This window comes from Miniopterus schreibersii (genome assembly GCF_964146895.1).
Source record: "Miniopterus schreibersii genome assembly, chromosome: 8".
Lineage (NCBI taxonomy): Eukaryota > Metazoa > Chordata > Mammalia > Chiroptera > Miniopteridae > Miniopterus > Miniopterus schreibersii.
In genome coordinates this window covers 8,732,091-8,753,649 of record NC_138109.1, presented here as the reverse complement: position 1 = coordinate 8,753,649, position 21,559 = coordinate 8,732,091, and the positions used below count along the sequence as shown (strand labels likewise).

Genomic DNA, 21,559 nt, shown 5'->3' with positions numbered 1-21,559 from the left:
CCTGGCTCATCCTCACGGAGTCACAAGCCACCGCCTCTCAGACCTGGACAGGGCTGGAGGGGCCTGGCCTCCCAGCCCACCGTGCAGAGGCCCCGGCCCTCACCTCTGCTGTCATCCTGGCTATGAGGCTGGTGGAGATGGCCCCACTGAGCACGTTCCGCCGCAGGCCAGGGTTCCTGGGGTCCTTGAGGTTGCTGATCCGGCTGCGCACGCGATTCCGGTACTTCATATCTGTGCCCTTGAGCTCCTGGTAGATATGTGACATGGTCAAGGGCCAGCCAGCCACTCGAGGAGGGGCCCAGGAGGATGGGGAGCCTCCCTGAAGCCTGAGGAGACCCAGGGCTGACTCTTCCTCAACTTGGACTTGTACAGGGGTCGGGCACTTCTGTGGCACTTGAGGGGATTTCAGTTGGGCATACGGGGTTAGCCACGGATCAGGGACAGGAACAGCCTCCATGGTGAGGTCAGGTCATAGCAAGCTCTGTGGTGTCCGAGGCGCCAGGAATGGGCACCCAGGGTTAGGCTGAGCCTTCTGTATGACCTCGGGTGAGTCACCTGACCTCTTCGTGCCTCAGTTTCCTTGTTTATAAATACAGGGCTGTTGTGAGGATTCTGTGAGCTAAGCTGCATAATGAACTAGTGTGGTGTCTGGGACATAGCAAGAGCTCAGCATTTAGGGGCTAAGATGAAAAGGTGAAGATCACCTCTAGCTACCTAGGGGCTGTGAGTCCAGCTGGCAGAGAAAAACAAGACTGGGAGCCACATGTTTAAGGCTCTAAGAAGTGCTGCAATAAAGACATTGCTGCCCTGGCTGCTGGGCCCAGTGGTTAGAGTATTGGCCCTCCCACCGAAGGATCTCAGGTTCGATTCCCGGCCAAGGGCATGTTCGGGAGACAACCAATCCAGAGACGCATCGATGTTTCTCCCTCCCTCCCTTTCTCCCTCCTTCCCTTCCTCTCTCTCTAAAAATCAATGGAAAGAACATTCTCCAGTGAGGATTGAAAAGAAATGGCTGAGCTCTGTTCAGCCTGGTGCCCCAGTTCTGCAGTGAGAGTCCCCTTTCTCTAGTAACCCTATTACCGTCCCCGGCACCTACTTCGGGACTGGCTGGTCAGAGTTAGGTGTCTCATTAGTAGGTGAGGAAGCTGAGGCTTAGGAGGGGTGCAGGCCCTCGCTCAAGGTCACGGCAAATTCCCGGCAGAGACAGGGCTGGGAGCCAGAGCCCCCCCCCATGCTCTCCGCTCAGGAAGCTGCCCCTGGCTGCGGCCCACAGTGACGTCTGTCCCTGCAGATGCTGCAGCCCCGACGGGCCCCCTCTGCAGGAGCCCCGGGGACAGCATTTGCTCGTCTCCTAAGAGCAAGATGCAGCCCTTGCTGGGAAAAGCCCCAGAGGAGGGAGAGGCTGCGGGCAACGTGGAGAAAGGGAAACAGCTGACTTGCTAGAAGCTGTGGGAAGGGTGGTGGTATAATTTGTTTTTGTTGTTTGTACAATAAAAAAATGTAAAAAGGAAGAATATGCCATAATGCATCTGAAAGCCAAACCACTTGCTTAAAAACCCGTGCTTGGGGTCCCCGGAGGCACCTGCTCACGTGGGGACAGGAGGGCCCGCAGCACTTCCACCAGCTCCTTCCCGGCTCTGTCCCGAGGCCGCAGGGGAAGAGCAGGTGGAGCAGGCCCTGGGTGCCAAGGGCCCCTCAAAGGACACACGCACGCCCCACGGCTGCCAGCCAGTCAGGGCCGCCCTGAAGAGCACAGAGCTGTCGGCCGACAGACACGCAGGCCTCGGCCCGACCTCCCACCCCCAGGAACAGAGCCCAAGGGGCGGCGCAGCTCGGACTCCCCCCTTCAGCGGGGGCAGGAGGCACAGAGAGGCCGCGAGTGGGACGAGGCCCTGGACCACGCGCCTTTGCTTCAAATGGGCTTGAAGGTGGAAGGGACCTGCTTGGAGGGACAGCTGCTCGGGGGAAGACAAAGAGGAAGCCCGGGCTCTGTGTTCGGAATTCGTTAGACATTATGAACCTGTACGTGGTGAGATGCTGGACAGCTCAAGACGTGCTGTTAACAACGGGGTGATGATGCAGACGAACCCCCAGATGTGCTGGAGTGTATTAGAGCGGCCTCAGGCAGCAGCTCGCCCCAACCCCAGCTGAGCTCCCCAGGTAAAGCCCAAGAGGTCACAAAAGGGTCACCTCAGTGTGACACCAGACGCCCTCTCCCCTGGGTGTTCTGTCCCCCTCCCTCCACAGCTCCCTGACATGCAAAGCTTTGCCTCCAGTAAAAGAAACTCCAGCATTCACTCAATGGGGCACAGCGCTGAGGGATTTTTGCCTCCAGGACAAATCTTTTGGGGCCCATATCATGCAGGTGGTCACCTCCTCTGCCCACACCAGGCCCCTTTCAGAGAGTGAGAAAATGGGGCATATGGAGAGAGCTCAGGACGTGGAATCCAAAGACCAAGGTTTTTAGTCTAGCTCTGCCACCAGTAGTTCCTAAGCCTCAGTTTTCTCATCTGTGAAATGGGAACAACAGCCCCTGCCTCACAGAGATTGTTGTGAGAATTAACAGAGGTAGGAAGTGTCAGTTGCCCATCACAGTGCTTGGTACATATCGGGCAATAAAAAAATGGGAGCTGTTATCTTCAGAGGTTGGAAGAAGGGGGAAGGCTGGGCATGAGAAATGATGTCCTCACTGTCTACTCAACTACTTGACGTCGCAAACTAGATATGTTATGACACAGTCCGTCTGGCACAGTGGTTGGGTCTTCAGCCTCGGGAATCCCATTTCCTGGGTTCCAATCCCAGCTATGCCACTACTATTTGCTGCGTGAGCTTTGGCAAGTGACTTAATCTCTCTGAGCCTCAGTTACGTCGCCTGTGAAACGGGATTAATGAGGAAACCTACCTTGTGGGTTGTTCTCAACACTGAATGAGGTACTGTTCATAAAGAGCCTAGCATGAGGCCAGCAGGTACAAGACTTAATAAATGTTAGCTAGAATGAAGAACTCTGGTTCAGAGGCAGAGCCAGAGCAGGGAGCTGTCCCTGGAGCCCTTTTCCTCCCTGCTCACTGTCCTGGGTCCCTTGCACTTGGGAGACCTGCTGCTGGACAGTCCAGGCACCAACAGCCTTGGCAAAGCTCAAGGATATGATCTTCAATTTCTGATGCCATCTTGTCACAGTTGACTCCATAGTCCTTGTAATCATCTAAAAGAGATTGGGAAACACAGGCATCAGCCAGACATGACCTTGGCAGTGAGGCTTGCTGGTACTGGGGGCTGTACAGTGTCCTGTTCCCCCATGGCCCTGAGAAAGACCACGTCTCATCTGCCCTTGGGAAGCCCTTCCCTCCCCCATCCCTGGCCCAGGGCCTCTCACCATCCGCCTTCAGGGCTGCAGAGAGCATCTCTACACACTTGTCCCGGACAGAGTCCCCTGTGAGATAGCAGGGTGCCAGGAGGCAGACGGAGGGGGCAAAGGTGGGGCTCGAGGGGCTGCTGGGTGTTCTGGGGGAGGTCTCCGCTTTCGATTTGCTGCTGTTTGATCTGAGGATGACAATCAGTAATTGACATTCTGACATCAAGCAAACAAAGCAGTTAATGAGCAATGATCTCCTTTAAACTCCTAACAACCCCACGAGGTTGCTACCATTCTTATCTCCAGTTTAGAGTTGTATTTTAAAGTGCATTTTGGAGACAGATGCATTCAAAGATGCATTTTAAATAATGTTACTGAGGTCACATACCTGGAAATCCATAGAACCAGAATCCCAAGCAGTTGAACTCGGGTACCCAGGCTCTTAACCCATCACTGTGCTCTACTGGTTACAGAACAGTGTAACAACGCCCAAAACTATCCACGAGGCGCTGTTTGGTTTCACATGAGGGTTCTCCTTCGTGGTTTGTAGACGGCACCTTCTCACGGTATCCTCACACGGTGGGGAGAGAGCGAGCGAGCTCTCAGCTGTCTCCTCTTATAAGGACACTACTCCTATTGGGCCAGGCTCCACCCATATGACCTCTCCTAACTTTACCTCCATAAAGGCTCTACTTCCAAATTCAGTCACACTGGGAGCCGGGGCTTCAGCATATGAATTTTGGGAGGGAGGGATCAATAACATTCAGACCGGAACACCATAGTAATAGCAATGATCTCTCAGAGATGGGATTATATAGGAGATTTTAATTTTCTTCTGCTTATACATATTTTCTAAATCTTCTATGAAAAAGATATCTACTTTTGTAATGAGGGGCACTTTTTTTTTTTAAACATTTGACAGTTATGAGTGGTAATTGTGTGCTGATGGCTCAGACAGGCTTCCTGTCTTCCCAGTGTCAAGGAGCTGCCAGCAAACAGTGGAAGAAGCCTGACTGTCCACGGATAGATGGATGATATATGAACAAAATGCAGGATATGCATACAGAGGATTATCATTCAGCCACGAAAGGGAATGAAATCCTGAAACACACTACAACATGGATGAACCCTGAAGATACTATAAGTAAATAAGCCAGATACAAAAGGACAAATATTGCATAATTTCACTTATATGAAGCACCTAGAATAGTCAAATTTATAGGGACAGAAAGAACGGTGGTTGCCAGGAGCAGAGGGAGGGGGTGTGGGACGAGGGTTTGATGGGCCCAAAGTTTCAGTCGGGGACGATGGAAGGGTTCTGGAGCTGGATGGGGTGACAGTTGCACAACAATGCGAATGTGCTTGATGCCACTGAACTGTGCACTTAAAACGGTTCAAATGAGAAAATGTTGTTATGTTTATTTCACCACAGTAACAAAACCTATACAGTAACCTCAATGACTGAGAGTAGCCAGAAAACCTGAAACATGCAGTGAAAACCTGTTTTAAATATTTGGTAAATCTTAGTCCCTTTGAAATGATAAAATATCTCTTTTTTTCTCATGTTAAAGAAAAGTTAAATTGGCAAGTTTTGTTACGTATATTTTATCAAAATACTTTTTTTAAAAAAAAGAATGAAGTCCTGATAAATGCAGCCAAAACAAACAAACGAAACAAAAACGCGAAAAAACAGGCCAAGGTTCAGATTCTCAGCTCCGCGCTGGTCCCTTTCGGGTCCTTGCAAAGAGGATGCTGGATGACGCTGGTGGTGGCCGGTGACAATCAGCGTCACGATGCCCGACCTCACCACATGGCTTAAGAAAGGTCACACAGGTCCCAGCGCCATGCAATCTGGTCCAAGAAATTCAGCAAGAGATGGGGAGTAGGGCTGGCCACTGGGGGGCAGGACAAGGCGTTCCTGGCAGAAGCGCAGGGAAGGGCGAAGGGGCACAGTCTGCAGGGGCTGCGCTGAGGGCACAGGGCGGCTGCAGCGCCAGGGGGCGGGGGCTGGAGGGACAGGATCTGGTCAAACCCTTGGGCTTACGGATGGTAACAGCTAAAGCCACCATTTACTGCCTTTTGTTTCCTATTCCTCTCCACGAGCCTGAGAGTCACAGTTACTGGCCCCACTTCACAGATGAGAGGATGGAGTGATAGCTGTCCAACGGCTCCCTTTCAGGCAGGTTTCTGCACTACTCTTGGGAGGGGACAGGCAGGCCGCATGTCTATGCCGTCACCTCTTGGCTCTTCCCATTCTCCTCTTTCGTCACCCATCAGGGGTGCTAGCCAGCCCCCTGCCTCCCAGGGAGAGCTGACTCATCAGAGTTGAAGAAATTAGGGGCCCCTCCTTCCTCCACTCTGGGTTCTGGCTGCACTGAGCCGCGGTGGCCGGTTCTGGAGGGCAGCTGTGTCTCCTACCTCCAGGGGGCGCCATTTACACTGGCGCCCGGGTGCCTCTTGGAGTTGCCCAGGCCACAGCCCTGGAGCTATGGGTGCAGGTTTTCCCTTCGGGAAGATGCTGCTGGGCTTCTGAAAAGTGAGGCCCAAGGAGTTGTGTCTGACAGTGAGGCCGACTGAGTGGCCCAGGCTTCCCCTCGTTAAAAATCTGGGGTTACGAGAGAATCTCATCCAACATCCCGCCAAGCACTGTTCAAGGTGAGTTCTGCCAGCGACCTTTCCGTCCCCTAGACCTTGCTGTTTGGCCTGGTCTTGGACCACTGGGACTGATGTGCTCTCTGGAGCCTTGAGTTCCTCCAGGGTGTCTCAGTGGGGTGTGCTGGGGAGGGAAGGCTCTGTTCTCATAAGGTTTATATTTTAACTTCCCAAAAATGTTGTCCAAAGGGATTTCTAGCTTTTATATTTTTAAAAATGCCGTTTGAACCTTACTGTTTTATGACTAACTTATCCTGGACTCTACCCAGCCCTGCCTGACAACCCGGTGGCCTGGCAGCGGGGCACAGGGATGGGGGAGCTGGGATCCAACCAGCTCTCTCCTGGAGTCAGATTTCAGCAGCAGGGAAAGGTGTGGGTGACAGACAGCTGGGAGGGGTATGAACTGGAGAGTCTAGGGGCTGCCTTCTACCAAAATGAATCTCCCTGCACCCAATTCTGGCCCCAACCACTGGGCTCTCCCCCGCACAGCCACAAGAGCCCCGAAGCCAGTCTCCCTGCATCGTCTTGACCCCCTTACAAAAGTCTACTTGCTATACAACAGCTGGGCAGGGGCGAGGGGGCTTTTAAAAACTCACACCTGACCCCATTACTCCCCTGCTTCTGACATTCTAATGGCTTCTAATTATTTTCAGCATAAAGTCAAACTCCTCACTGTGGCCTCCCATCCCCCCTCATCTGGCCCCTGACCATCCTCTGACATGATCTCATGCTGCACCCCCCTCACCATTCACTGAGGCCTTTACTGCCCTCCAGCTTTCTGTTCCCTAAACACACCTGTCCTCCCACCACAGTGCCTTTGCACAGGTGGCCCCTACTCCCAAAAGGCTCTTCCTCCTCCAGATTCTCCTATGACTGGTTGTTTCCCACCAATCAGGCCTCTGCTCAGATATCACATTCTCAGGGAGGCCTTCCCTCCCCATCCCAGCCCTGCCCTGCAACTCTCTAGCACATGACCTAATTTCTTGCATTCATAGCACTTATCCAAGTCTATAATTAACTTGTTTATGTGTTTACAAACATTGCCTCCATCTCCAGATTACAGGTTCCACAGTATAGGAACCCCACTGGCCTGTTCACCACTGTCTTCCAGCAGCTGTAACAGTGCTCTGGGTAGGAACTCAGTGAACCTTTGTTGATGAATGAATACAGAATGAGTTGAGGGAGCTGAACACAGAGAGTTGAAAGGTACATCCAAGGGCTCTGGACATAGATGAGCTGGGTTGGGGGACAGGCCCTCTTTGGAAGGCCAGTGACTTAAGAGAAGGATCTCTCTCAGCCAGTGTCTGTCAACTCCTATGATCTGGACAACCCATCTCCGACAACTGTGACGGCGCTCTAGATCCTTCCTGGTGCTGCCTCTCACTGACCTGTGTGCCCCATCACCACATCCTCAATGTCTAGGGCTCAGCAGTGGGGAACCACCAGGGGGAGCCTGAGGATGCTGCTTGGGAGAAGATAGCATAGCAAAGAACAGTAATAACATTGTCATTTAGGGAATGCCTACACGGAGGTGCTATAGTTATTAAGAGCCCAGGCTCCAAAGCCAAACTCCCAGGTTCAAGGCCTGACACCACCACTTTGTAGCTATGTGACTTTGGGTGAGTACCTTCTCCTCCAGGTGCCTCAGTTTTGGGGATCATAATAGTACCCATCTTATAGAGTTAGCAGGATTAAAGCACCTAAGAGAATTCTACAAAGTGTTAGGCAATTTGCATAGGTTACCACATTAAGTGTATTATTACTAAGCATTATGTGCTTATTGAGCACTTACATGGGTTGGAACAGTGCTAAACATTTCATGACCTCATTTGATCCTCACAAAAACCTTCAAGGGGGTCATTATCCCCATTTTATAGGTCAGTAGACTGAGGCTCAGAGAGCTGAACTGACTTGTCCAAGGTCAGACTACAAATCTAGGTCTGCCTGCCTTCCAATCCCTTTTAATACTTTTCACTGTGTATCTAAAGGGCAGAGTTTTCCAGAATCCCCTTACCTGGGCGAGACTAGGCTGCTGGCTGCATTTTTTCCCCACCTTCCTGGCAACGCACTCCCAGTCCCAGTGCCTCCTCTTGGCTAGGAGCCCTGGTTGGCTGGAATTCGTTTCTAGGTGGCATTTCAGGCAGCCACCCTCATTTTGCTTTCAATTCACAGAACCGGGAACTGAGTCCAATTGCAGAGAGGGTGGAGGTGGGGGAATGGATTGATCACAGCTTCCTTCTGCTTCCCGGATGTGTCAGCGACAGCACCGGCCTGCGGTCTGATGCCACTAAGCGCTTAGACAACCCTCCCACCCCAGGAGGCCTGCTCGCTGCCCCCGCGCGCCATCTGGAGGGCACTTCAGTTACTGCACCGCCGAGCCCCGAATCTGCTCAGGTGCGAACAGGACCAGTTTCCACAGCTGGGGCCTCGGGCCGCTGAAAAGGGACAACCGTCTTCCCTGACACAGCGGCGCCCTTCGTCTGTCCCTGGTACTCCAGCTACAGTTCGCAGAGCGCCATACTCACTCACACTGCCACACCTCTGCATGAGCCATTCCCTCTGCCTGGGATGCTCTCGGGTTGTCTACCAGGCAAACGCCTGCTCATTCAGCTGTTAATTTTCAGCACAAATACCCTCTTCCATGAAGTCTCCTCTGACTTCTCAGATCATAATGAAACACTCCTCCGATGTTCCCATTGTGTGTTGTATCTTAAAAAAAACACACAAGTATTTTGGTGTCTGTCTCTACACTGGTAATTAGCTATACGAAGGCAGAGATCTGGAGTTTCAATCTTTGCCTGTCTTAGAGGTTGCAAACTGGAGGGCTACAAATATATTTTGTTTGCCTTACTGTGTCCTAGAAAAAGACAAATATGCTGCCAGTGTTTAAATTGGGGGTCTCATATTAAAATCTAGATGTCCAGTTTCTCTTAAAAAGCTGGGAGCCCGGCCGGGCGTGGCTCAGCGGTTGAGCATCGACCTAGGATCCAGGCAATTGGGGTTCGATTCCCGGTCAGGGCACGTGCCCGGGTTGCGGGCTAGGCAGCCGATCAGTGACTCTCATCATTGATGTTTCTCTCTCTCTTTCTCCCTCTCCTTTCCTCTCTCTGAAATCAATAAAGATTAAAAAAAAAAAAAAAGCTGGGAGACATGAAACACTGGGCCTGCATGTCCATAAAGCAACCACCAGCTGGGGTTAGGCAGTGGGCGCCCCCTACAGGTGGGCAGGTACTCCCCCTTTTGCCATAGTCCCCACGAGTCACCCAGGTTGTGCACGTCTTTGACCCCTGAAGGATGTTGCTTGCAAGGAGGTGCTCAACAAATGTGTACACCAGATGTACGGATGGATAGGTGGGTGGGTGGCAGAGAAAAATGAGGCAGAGGTAGAGAGTGCAGGAAACAGTCTGGGTAGTGGATAAAGTGAATTTATAAGACTTGCTCCTGTCCCTTTGGGTTGCCTGCCTGAACCAGCAGGAAATGGCACAACTGCTGAAAGGACAAACATATTCTGATTGACCATCAGAAAAAGAGTTCATTATGCGGAGGAGCCAGGAGACTTTGAGGCCACAGGCAAAGTCAAGAGAGGAGCCTGAAGGTATAAATCCTTCCACAAATGTTGAATGTTTATATTATAGCATCAAATCCAGAACTGGATTAGTGGTGTTTCATTTTGGGATAGGACAATCCTTCACTACGCAGGGCTGCCCTTCACATGCCAGGGTGTTTAGCATCTCTGACCCCTGCCTACTAAATGCCGGAGTGCTCCTCCCCTACTCCTATTAGAGACAGAATATTTGTGTCCTACCAAATCCATATGTTGAAATCCTAACCGCCAATGTGAAAGTATTTGGAGGCAAGGCCTTTGAGAGATAATTAGGTTTAGATGAGGGTGGGGCCCATGATGGGATTATAGTCCTTATAAGAGGAGGAAGAGAGACCAGAGTGTTCTCCCCTCCCCCAGTCATGTGCAGACAGAGCAAGAAACAAGAAGGTGGCCGTCTGCAAGCCAGCAGGAGGGCCCTTCCCAGGAACAGAATCGACTGCACCTTGATCTTGGACTCCCTGCCTCCAGAACTGTGAGAAATAAATGTCTGTTGTTTAAGCCTCGCAGTCCATGGTATTTTGTTATAGCAGCCTGAGCTAAGATACCCCTCAAGTCAACAGTGACAACCAAAAATGCTCCCACAAATTTCTAAATGACCCTCCGTTGAGAACCACTGGTTCAGGACCAGGATGACACTGGGGCCTCCTAGGGCTCCCTCATGGCAGACATTGCTCATGGACCACAGAGCTCTCTTCTTCAGAGACAGGATGAGCCTGACTCCCTCTCCAAGCAGCACTCTGAGAGCCTCCACTCATCAGCTGCCATGTGCGAATCAGGCAAGACGGCCCGTCAACATCTCAGGCCTGTTCCATCCTCATAAAGCCTTCAACGACCTAACTGTTGTGCCTCTTCTTTTCTTTCCAGTGGAAGTCTTATTGGTACATTAGGCCTAAAATAGCTGTACACCTCCCACTCGTACTCGCCTAGAAGCCAACCTACTGTCCTACCTGGTTGTCCCAGCATCCGATATGGCCCCTGGGCCCTTATCCTTTGCCCCGACCCACCTCCAAGCCACTTCCCGGCCTGTGCCTCTCCCTTGGCGCTGCTTCTCCTGCTCTGATCTCTGAGCTCCCTCCTGGACTCCAATTCACACTCACTCCATACCCACAACCTCTCTGCAGTGATCTCATCCAGCTTCAAACGCTAGCCACACGCTAACGACTCTGAAACGTATATTCCCGGCCCTGACTTTCTTCCAGAATTCCAGCCTGGTATAACCTAACTGCCCATTCAGCTTCTCCACCGGAATGACTGGTACACGGCTCAAAGCCCACATATCCAAACCTGGACTCTGGGTCTCCCGCCGCAGCCTGATTCACTCAGTCCTCCCCCCCACCAAACAACGGCAACTCCATCCCTGCAGGTAGATAAAAGACGCTCAGCCGAAAAGTCTTGGAGTCATCCTGACCCTTCCTTTGCTCCTGTGCCCCACATCCAATCTGTCAGGAAGTCCAGTGAGCTCTGCCTTCAAAATCTATCTGGAGAGGAGTCCACCGCTCTCCCCACCTGCTGCCACCTGGAGCCACCGTCACATCTTGAGTCTGAATTATGGAGTCTCCCGGTCTCTCTGCTTCTGCCCTGACAATCCACTCTCGGCACAGCAGCCCAAGGGAGCCTGACAAGCCTGATCATATAATTTACATGCTTAATACCCTCCAGTGGCTCCTGTTTCACTCCACCCTCCAACTGTACCGCCCCCCCCCACTATTCACTTTAGCCCCACTGGCCACCTCACAGCTCCTTAGGTTGGGAATGACCCCAACGTCTCCATGGCTAATTCCCTCATCTGTTTAAGTTTTTGCTCAAAGGTCATGTCCTCAACGAGGGCTCTTCTGACCGCCCAATGACTATGTTTTCCCAGTCCTCTCACCCTGCTGTTTTCCACAGCACGTGTCACCTTCTAAACCGTTGTATAATTTACTGATTATATGTATTTTTGTGTCCCATTAGAATACAGGCCTCGTGGCTGCAGTAATTTTTGTTTCTTTTGTTCACTGCTGTATCCTTAGCACCTAGGGCAGTTCCTGGCACATAGTAGGCCCTCAATAACTATTTGATGAATGAAAGACTTGATGACATATGCTATTCTGAGCTAGATATCCTAACCAGTTCAGCCCCAAACCAGAGTTCCCACTCCAGGCATAGGCTCTCTGTCTTCACTGGGTTCAGCTTGACTTCAAGAATGTTCCCCAGACAGTGATGGGGCAACAGTGACTAGTGAGCCACCCCAGTGAAGGAGCCACACCTCTGATTTAGGGGTCCCCTTAGTTTTTTTTTTTAAATATTTGTTTATTAAAAAAATTTTTTTTCAATTATAGTTTACATTCAATACTATTTTATATTAGTTTCAGGCGTATAGCATATGTAGTGTATGGCATATGTAGTGGTTAGACAATCATATACTTTACAAAGTGTCCCCCTGATATTTCCAGTACCCACCTGGCACCATACATAGATATTACAATATTATTGACTATATTCCCTATGCTGTGCTTTACATCCCCGTGACTGTTTTGTAACTGCCAACCTGCACTTCTGATCTCTTCACCTTTTTCACCAAGGCCCCCAACTTAGTCTCCCTGTGTGGATCCTAGATTTCAGAGGCAACTTATGAGGTTTCCTCCTTCCCCAGCCTCAGGCGTCCTACATTAAAGCAGAGAGGGGTACACATGCTGAACGGGACCTCTGGGGCGGAGAAGTCCACGGCTCCCCTTACCTTTCCATCGATGGTCTTCTTGGAGAGGAGGTGGCCGAAGAAGACTTGGAATCCACAGAGTCTCTCCTGAAAGACGAGAAATCAGAGGTGAGACTCTCCCAGGCCAGCATCAGTACTGATCTAGAGAGAGCAGAGGCGGGGGGAGGCATCCTGGAGCCGGGCCTGCTGGCCTGAGGGTGATCGAGCCCACCTGGGCCATGGCCGCGGGAGAGGAAGCTCCAGGTGGTGCTGGCGGGGCCCCCCGCCTACCCTCGATCCCACGGGTCAGATATGGTACAGGTGTTGTGTCATGTGTTTCTCATTATAAATAACTACTTCTTGGCAGGCCCCTCTCCCGTAAGGCAGGCCTTGGCTAGCTGGAGTCCACAGAGATTGGAATTCCTGGGATTGCCTTGCCTCCCCTGCAGGCACCTTAGGGGGAGGGGAGGAGAAGCACATGGGCCTTGGAGAGAGAAGAGCTGCATTAAAATGACAACTGAAAAATCAGGATACAAAATTAGATGTATACTCTGTCTAAAGCCTTGCAAGAAAATGCCTACGAGGAAGTAAGATCGAAAGACAATACATCCAAATGCTAACTATGGTCATATTAGGATGGTGGGGTTAGAGGTGAAGTTTTTCCCCATTTTCCAAAGTGCATGTAGCTACCTTTTCTTATGGAATATAATTTTCCTTCTTATTGGTTTGATAAAATTAATCAGTTTGTAAATTGCAACCGCCACTCCCTATCTCACTTACTTAGCTCCGCTTTGAATTCAGCACAGGTGTCACCTTCTAACAGACTATGATTTTCTTATTATATGTATTGTCCAACCCCCCCCCCACGTAAATTCCACAAGGGCCGAGTTCGGTGGGTTTTGTTCACTGTGGTGGACACTGTCCTTGCTGAGCCCATATCATCTCCTCGGGCACGCATTTCCCCAGGGCGCTGGGACCCAGGGACTTTCTCCTGCAAGCTCCCCAGGGCTCCAGTTGGGCCGGGCAGCCGGGAGGCTGGAGGCGCCAGGTGGATGGGGGTGTGCCCCACCTTCCTCGGCCCTCAAGTGGGTCAAGCCAGCTGTGCCCTCCACTGTCACACAGAGTTCCCGAGCAGGATTTAAGCCCTGGTCGCCCGCAGCAGTAACCGGCTCACCAACACACCTGCCCTGGCTTCCTTCCCTTCCCTGTCTCACTTCCTCGCTGTCTCTCGGCATTTCCTGAGGTCATTTCCTAAATAGACCCGCTGCACCCGAACCCAAGTCTCAGGGTCTGCTCCCGGGGGAGGCGATCTAATATATTCAGTGACGCATCCAAACAGAGAGGCTAGTGCCCGGCTGGCACAGGGTTGCTGCTCTGTGAATATTTGTTGCTGAATGCTATAAAGTCAAACAGTATAGAAATATAAAAACGAACAAAGTGGGAAAGCAAACCTCCCCAGAGGTAGCAACTATTTAAGTTTAACGTCCTTCCTTCCAGAGCTTTTCTACAGGCACACAAACATACATAACGTTTAGCATTCTAAAAAGGGAGGCCGTGACATGAGTTGTATTCCCAGCTCTGCCCCAGGGCAGGTCATTTTCTCTGAGCCTCCGGTTTCCTCACCTGTCAAATGAGAAGAAAAGAACCTATGTCCTGGGGCTGTCTGGGAGGAAGACATGAGATCATTCATGTCCCTACAGCGGTGCCCAGCACAAATAAGTCCTTATGCTCCATAATCCAGGGCATCTGATTTCTTGTTTTCCAGCCTGTGCAATGTTCCTGAATGGATCTCCAGCCCCCAACTCCCCTGCGAGTGGTCTGGTAGACGGTGGGCGAGGCCGCTTTAGGGGCCAGGCCTAAGTACCCTGGCGACCAGGCCCCTCAGGCTCTGGCCCTTCACTCCAGCTGGAACGAAGGGGAGGCAGAGGGGAAGCTACCAGAAATATTCTGCAGTTACTGTAAATGATCATTATGGGAAGTATTCAGAAACAAGAAAAAATACCTAGAATACAACAGGAAGAGGAGTGAACGGGAACATAGTTGTCAGTACACCCCACGCACAGGAGGGGCAAATTCCCTACGCGAGCAGCCCAGGGCCCGAGGGAAGGCGGAAAATAAAAACCGCTTCATCTGTCAGAGGTGGCACACTGCGGACAAATATTTTCAATCCTTATTTTATTTTTATTTTTTTAATTGATTGGAGAGAGAGAGAGAGACATCAATGCGAGAGAAACACCGATCGGCTGTCTCCCCTAAGCGCCCCGACCACCTTTTGGTGTATGAGATGAAGCTCCAACCAACTACGCCACACCGGCCAGAGTTTAATTCTTATTTTAAATTTCACTAATGTGGTTATAGTGTTTATATAATAAATAATGATAATAAATTATCATTAAGAAAACTGAAAACAAGGGAGGTTCACCAATTTAGCTGAAATGGGACCCTTGCCAACTTGATTCACCCAGCAAGGTGGGGAGACAACCGCCCCAACCCTCTGCTCAGCCACGGTGACATAATGTCTGTGTGATCCTGGGAAAGTCCTGCTCCCCAACCTTCAGTCTCCTTGTCACTAAGTGGGAATTTTGAATAAAGAGCCAGCAAAACACTTCCCTCTCAAGGGGCAAGTAAGTTCCCAGCGCCATTTTCCTGCAGCCCTGACAAAGGTGGAATGTCAGCTGCATTTCCAGGCAACTTGCTCCTAGGACAATGGGCCTTGATTGGTAAATGGTGTCTAGGCAGGAAGGCTGTGAGTGAACTCTAAGTAATTAGTGAAAATCCACAGCTTTTGGGCTGTCCCAAGTGCAGGGAATCTTGTCACTGGTCAGTGCCCTTGTCGGGATCCTGGAAGTTTTGTCTATGGGACTGTTACAAGCTTTGGGACATAGGATGCCTAAGACAGGGAGTTCCCACCCATTGTGGTCGCATTTCCCTGCACCTGGGCTGTTACCTGGGTGGGCTAGAGAACAGCTCTGGATGCTGTGTCGTCCCCTATGAGAACGCTTGCTGATGAGGAAAGGCCTGAGTGTGTCAACAACACCGTTTCCTGTCCCTGCATCCTTCTAGATGAAGCCAGTGCCAGAGATGGCCTATCTGGGTCTTGTGAGTCCCTCTGGTTGAGCTCCAGAGGGGGCCCTGTAGGAGGTAATAATAATAACCACCTCTCGGGTAGTGAGGATTAAGTGAAGTTATATATAAACACAACTGCTGGCAGGGGCCGCGACAAGTGTCAGCCCCCTTCTCTCTATCCCAGAAAAACATACCTGTCTTTGGGCTCTTCCCCTTGTTTTGTCCTTGGTGGAGAAAGGCCTGCGTCTGGCTTCCAACTGGAACAGTCAAGTTCTTTTTCTTTCTTCTTGGCTTTTTCTCTCTCATCTCTTTTTCCAGCTTTGGGGGACCCAGGGGAGTCTGAAAACAAAAGCGTGGCAGCACTGCTCACTCAGCTCTGTCTCAGTTGAGCCCAGCATGGCTTTGCGGAGGAAGGAGCAAAGGGCAGGGACAGGGACAGCTGCACATTCCCCCAACACACACATTCATACACAGATGCACATACAATATGCAAATATGTGTGCAAATCCACACTCACACGTGGGGACAGAAAAATATTTGCACACATACCTATGCACATGTTCATACAACTGTGTATCTACAGACAAGTACAAACACACAAGCAAACAGAAATACGCACATAGGCACACGTGCATGAAAACTTACAGATCTACAAGTCTCACACTTGAGTAGGCAAACACTGACACTCCCCACTAGAGGCCATCTGTCATTTATTAAGTCATTCAACAAACACACACTGAGTGCCTGCTCTGAGGCAGGCGCAGTCTTGTCCCAGGTGCTGGGAGAAAAGCAGCCCCCTCTCACCCAGCAGCCGCTTCCATTTTTTGATGAGGACTTTGGCCAAGGACACCACCTCCTTGTCTGAGCAGTACTTCCGGACCCCGTTAACGGCGACTCCAATCCTGGTTGTCTGCAAAGCAAGAGGGTTAGGGTCTGGCCTGGGAATGGACACACAGGACTGGCTGCCCTAATCGACAAGACCTGGCCTGGTTCAACCACCCCCTTCCCCCAGCCTCAACTTCCCCAGAGCCCCAGCCCTGCCCTGAGGCTGAGATAATAACCCTGATCCTATAACTGAGGCCCTGACCTGCCACCCCTTGCGAGGGCCAGCGCCCCAGGCTCAGCCCCCTGCGCAGATGGGTAACTGAGCTTTGGTGAAAGGCTGAGGTGGTGGTGGGTCCAGCTGGTGATGAGGACCCCTCCCCATTCCCAGCCCCCGGGTGTGGTTTCACCTTAAGATACAGCTCTGGCTACCAAAGCTTGGGTCCGTGCTGATATTTTCAGGGCCAAGAGCGTCTGGTAATGTTTGGGGGCTACATAGGCAACACAGGGAGGATTGAAAAATGGGGGGCTTTTCCCTGGATCATTGGCCTCTTACATCCCACAAGCCCAGGGCCTTAGGAAGTGGGGTAGTCAAGGAAAACACACCATTCTTTCTCCCAGACCCAGAGGGCCCCTGTGCTTGGAAGGTCCCCTGTGCCCATCTAAATGCCTCAGTCCCCACCCTCAGAGCACCTCGGGATCCCCCAGCCCTCTCCCAGAACTTCCCCCCAGGCCCAACCCTTGGAGGTCTCCCCCCACCCGCAGCACTGTCCCCAAGGCTTTCCGCCCCCACCCCACCTGGAGTAGCTGGATGGACATCTGACAGCTGTTCAGCTTCTTCAGAAGGTCGAGGGCCCCTTCCTGTGGGAGGCCACAAGGTGAGGACTGAGGGCCCTGGGCTCTGCCCCAGGCCCCTCTCTGACCACTGTGTGGTCTTGGTAGGAAAGAGGAGGGGAGGAGGGGAGGAGGAGACTGTTCCAGTTACAGGACACAGGCAGACAGGCAGTTGAAGGACAGGCAAGGGACAGAAGGAAGGTGGGAGAAGGAAAAGACTCTGCCCCAGCCCTGCTCTCCGCTTCATCCCTGTCGCCGAGGCTGGGTTCAAACCCCTCCGAGCCAGCTACAGCTCTAACCACGTTCCCTGACCCTTAGCCATTGGCTCTGCAGTTCTTCTACGGGGTACGTTCCCCCTTCCCCATCTCTTCCTCTAAAGTAATTACTTTGCAGCTTATTATTATTGCTTTTGTGTCTTACCCTCCCCTCCTCACTTTCCAACTGTGAGCTTCTGCAGGGCGAGGACTGTGGCTTTTTTTTTTTTTACGACTTACTGATGTCTAACAAACACACAATAAACTGGACATACTGTAGGCTACAATACGATGAGTTTTGACGTATGTATACACCCAATCACCACAATCAAGATAAGAACCTAGCCACCATCCCCCAAAGTTTCCGAGTTCCCCTCTGTAATCCATCCCTCCTTATACCCCCAACCCCATGCCCAGACCACACTATTCTGCTTCCTGTCGTGATAGATGGGCTTGCATTTTTACGGATCGTATATCAAGAGCAACGTAAGAGGCTTCTTTTTATCTGGCCTCTGTCACTCAGCGAACTTGGAGACGCATCCTCGCTGCCGTGCACAGCAGCTCCTGTTCACTGCTGGGTGGCTTCCCACTGCAGGCATGTGCCACACTGTTCATGTGTTCACCGGTGGATGGACTCTCGGTAGCTTCCAGGTTGGGGCCACTACAAATAAGGCCACTAGGAACATTCATGGGCAAGTCTTTGTGGACATACAGTTTCATTCCTCTTGCTTAAAGAGGGCGGTCTGAATCTCTGAGACCTCAGGGTTCAGTACACAGCCATGGCTCCCCGAGCAAATGCATCAAGCAGAAAGCAGAAGGCGGGAGGGGAGGCCAGGAGGGGGAGAAAGGAGACTCAGATTTGAAAATCTGAAAAGAAAAAAAATGGGGGGGAAAAAGCCCGCCGGGCGTGGCTCAGCGGTTCAGCATCGACCTAGGATCCAGGAGATGGGGGTTCGATTCCCGGTCAGGGCACATCCCAGGTTGCGGGCTAGGCAGCCCATCAATGACTCTCTCATCATTGATGTTTCTAGCTCTCTCCCCCTCATTTCCTCTCTCTGAAATCAATAAAGATATGTTTTAAAAAGAAAAAAAAAGAAAATCCGCGGGCTACCAGGCCCTGACACACCCCTGACCCACTTCAGCTATCTCCTTCCTCCCACCTACTTCCTAGAAACCAGCCCCAGCCTCCTGTCCTGAGCTCGGTTCCCTGGGGAGCACCAGCCGACTGTGTCCTGTCTGCCCCTGCCAGGCTGGCTTCCTGGGCGATGGCCCAAGGACGGCCAGGCCTCAGCCTCCCTTCGAGCTTGGGTTCACGGTATGTTTTCAGAGGTGTGACCCACAGGTTCGTGTGAGCGTGGAAACTTGTGGGCGTATAACTCTGTGTGTAACATTGATTAGAGGCTTACTATGTGCTGGCCAGTGTTCTAAGTATTTTATGTGTTTAACTTTTACGATGACCCTGTGAGGTAGGTACTATTCCTCTCCTCATTTTCACAGACCATTCCATCTTCACAGAAGAGGAATCCAAGAAAGAGAGGTTCAGTAATTTGCCCAAAGTTACTAGGAACAGAGCTAGGATTCAAATTTAGGCATTTCAGGCCCAAACCTCTATACTGCTGTGTAGGTACGGACATAGATCTGTCCAGGCTTGTACAGTCATGGAATATCAACAGAGGTATGCTGGTCAATGTCAATGTTTAACAACCAGTTCTCAAGGGGAAAAAACCCTGATTTGTATTGTTTGCCAATTTCTGTGTAAATACTCCTCCCATTGCCAATTTCAAGTTACCAACATGCTGTCATTGGACTGAAGGCGGTATTGGGGAGTAACACCCTTATATTGTATTTCCATCATATTGATGTAATAGAAGCAAATAACCTCTAGACCACAGATGATGGAAAATGTAGTAAAATAATTAGGAAGTGATGATTTTGGAGTATTTATTACCTTTGTTTTAAACATTTATTTAATTGTAAGCTTACAATTTAATTTTTAAACTAATGACTGTATTTAACAACAGGCTTGCAAAATTCCTCAAAGTTCAACCACCAGTGTTAAGCCGGTTCCATTTCACCACTGGGCATGTGTCTCTGTCTGTCACACTGTATAGCTGGCTCATGTTGAAGGATAGCCAAGAGCCCTGCTCGTAGCTGGGCTCACAAAGCCTTGTGCAAGTGTCGCAACGCTGAGTGTGTCTCTCTGCACGCATGTATGGGACGTGCAGCCAGCAGTATCTCTGGTCCAGGAGTGGCGCTGTGGGCATGCAGCTCAAAGTGCAATGTGTTTATTTGTCTTTGTGGGATGTTGCCTGTGTTATAACGTCTGAATGTGTGAGTGTGGCTGTTTGTTAAGTTTGTAGTTTCCCACGTCTGGGCATCACTATTGTCCACATGCATATGTGTAACCCATGTGTGGAGTTGTTTTTGTGTATCTTTCTGTAAATATAACGGTCGGTGTATGTGTCAGGGTCAGTAGCCATGTCCCATATACAATTATGTACATAGTTGCTTGTTTAGTTATTGTTGTGTGTGGCTGTGTGTGTAGTTATACTTGCTGTGTGTAATTGTGCGTGTGTAGCTGTGACTTGGTACTTGTATGTTCAAAGCTGTTTCAATGGGTGCACACTGACAGCATTTGACAAAAGCCCTAAGTTGCTGGGACTTCGGTAACTGGCTGTAGACCCTGGGCCTGAGTTGCAACGTGGAGGATCCATCTTATTACAGGAAGTGTGTCCTCTCCCTAACCACCCCTGGCCAGGCCTATTTTCACTCCCGGAGCAGGCCCCACCTTTCTTGATCACATGCCCAGAGCTTGTGCCCACTCAGACGCTGGGAAAAGCCTAGGCACAGACGTGGCTGCAGACTGGCTCTGAGCTACAGGGACCCTGTGGCCAGACTTGCATCTTTCCTGGGCAGAGTTCTGAATACTTCCCCAGGCATGCATTCCAAGGAATACCATTTCTCTTCCCTTTTCATAGAAGAGAGAAGCCAGGCCCAGAGAGGGGAGCCTATGAGTGGTGGGCCTATGGCCATAGAGGAGTGAGGGGAAGCCAGGGCCAGCCCCTTCCTTCTCAGCCAGAACCCTACTCCTAACCAAGCTGCTTTTCTCAGGTCTCCTAAGCATCCCTACCCTACCACCCACCCTCTATCCCTCTCACCTAGAGGCCCAGAATCTCCTGGCCCAAACCTGAGTCAACAAGGAGCAGGGCTGGGATAACCTGTCGACTTTCTGTGGGATTTAGCTCAGAAGACCGGGTTTGGGCTGTGCTGCCCCCCAGCTGAAAAAAGTGCACCCCTCCCCCATCAATTGTGGCTCAGTTTCTCCAATTTTGGAGATCCAGGAATGAGGGCGGGTGCAGGCTGGGATGTAAGGGTGAGAAGCTGCCAGCACCCCGCAGGTTTCTGTTTCTCTGGCTGTGCAGAAGCAGATCTCATCCTCTAACTCTTAGCGAGCACCGTCCCAAGTCCTACTAAGGGTTTCACATCTCCTCCACCCTCGCCACAGCCAGCAGAGACAAAAATCCAGTGACACTCCTTCCCAGCAGGCATGTAATCTCCGCTCCTTACCGATGAAGAAACTGAGACTCTGGCCTTTATATCAACATCAAGTCCTTACTCTAGGGCTTCCTGACATGCGGTGGTTCCAGCAACGCCTCTCTTTTCTCTGCTTCAAAACCTCTCAGGCTCCATCCCTCTCGCAAGTTCCCAGGGTCTCAGAGGCCCTGGAAACGCCAGTCCCGCTCCAACACAAGGCTATGAATGGGAAGAGGAGGGCCCCGGGACGGGGCGGGATGGGAGGGGGCATGCCCGCCGGGCCACCCTCCCCCCTTTCCCTCCCCGGGTGTGCCCAGATCCTCCCGGAACGAAGGCCAAGTTTGCTCTGGCCGGGCAATCCCGAGGCGCCAGCCTGAGGCAAAGATCACGGGAAGGGTCAAACATTAACTCCCAGGCGGCTTGGGCTCGGGGAGCGGGGTATCCGCGGGCAGGACCGCCAGCCCTGCCGGGCTCCCCTCAACCTCCGGGCCCGTGCGCAAAGCCCAGGCCTCCGGCGCGCCCCCGCCCCCACCGCGCGGGCCCGGAGGGCCGCGGCTGCCCCGCACCTGTTCGCCCCCACCCGCGCAGCCCCACCCCGCGGCCGAGGGAAAACTGCAAACAGAGCCGCTCCTGGCGCCCGAAACTGTGAGGTCTCGGGATCCGGGCCCTTCGCTGGTCACCCCCAGAACCACGCCGGGCGCGGGGGCAGCCGCGGCTCAGCACCCCTCATCGGCTCAAGTTTCTTTGACACTTCTGGGGCCACCAG

General features: G+C 51.6%; 1 protein-coding gene across 1 annotated transcript in view; it reads right to left on the bottom strand.

The window, feature by feature from the left end:
- Positions 1-21,559, bottom strand: part of TCEA3 (transcription elongation factor A3) — a 31,523-nt gene that overhangs the window by 9,312 nt on the left and 652 nt on the right. Inside the window, exons 2-8 of the mRNA XM_081146049.1 lie at positions 16,970-17,032; positions 16,154-16,259; positions 15,544-15,688; positions 12,326-12,391; positions 3,375-3,541; positions 3,147-3,203; positions 104-258 (exon numbers count right to left, since the gene is read on the bottom strand). Coding sequence (XP_081002175.1) covers positions 104-258; positions 3,147-3,203; positions 3,375-3,541; positions 12,326-12,391; positions 15,544-15,688; positions 16,154-16,259; positions 16,970-17,032 — 759 coding nt within the window. The remainder of the gene's footprint in view (positions 1-103; positions 259-3,146; positions 3,204-3,374; positions 3,542-12,325; positions 12,392-15,543; positions 15,689-16,153; positions 16,260-16,969; positions 17,033-21,559) is intronic.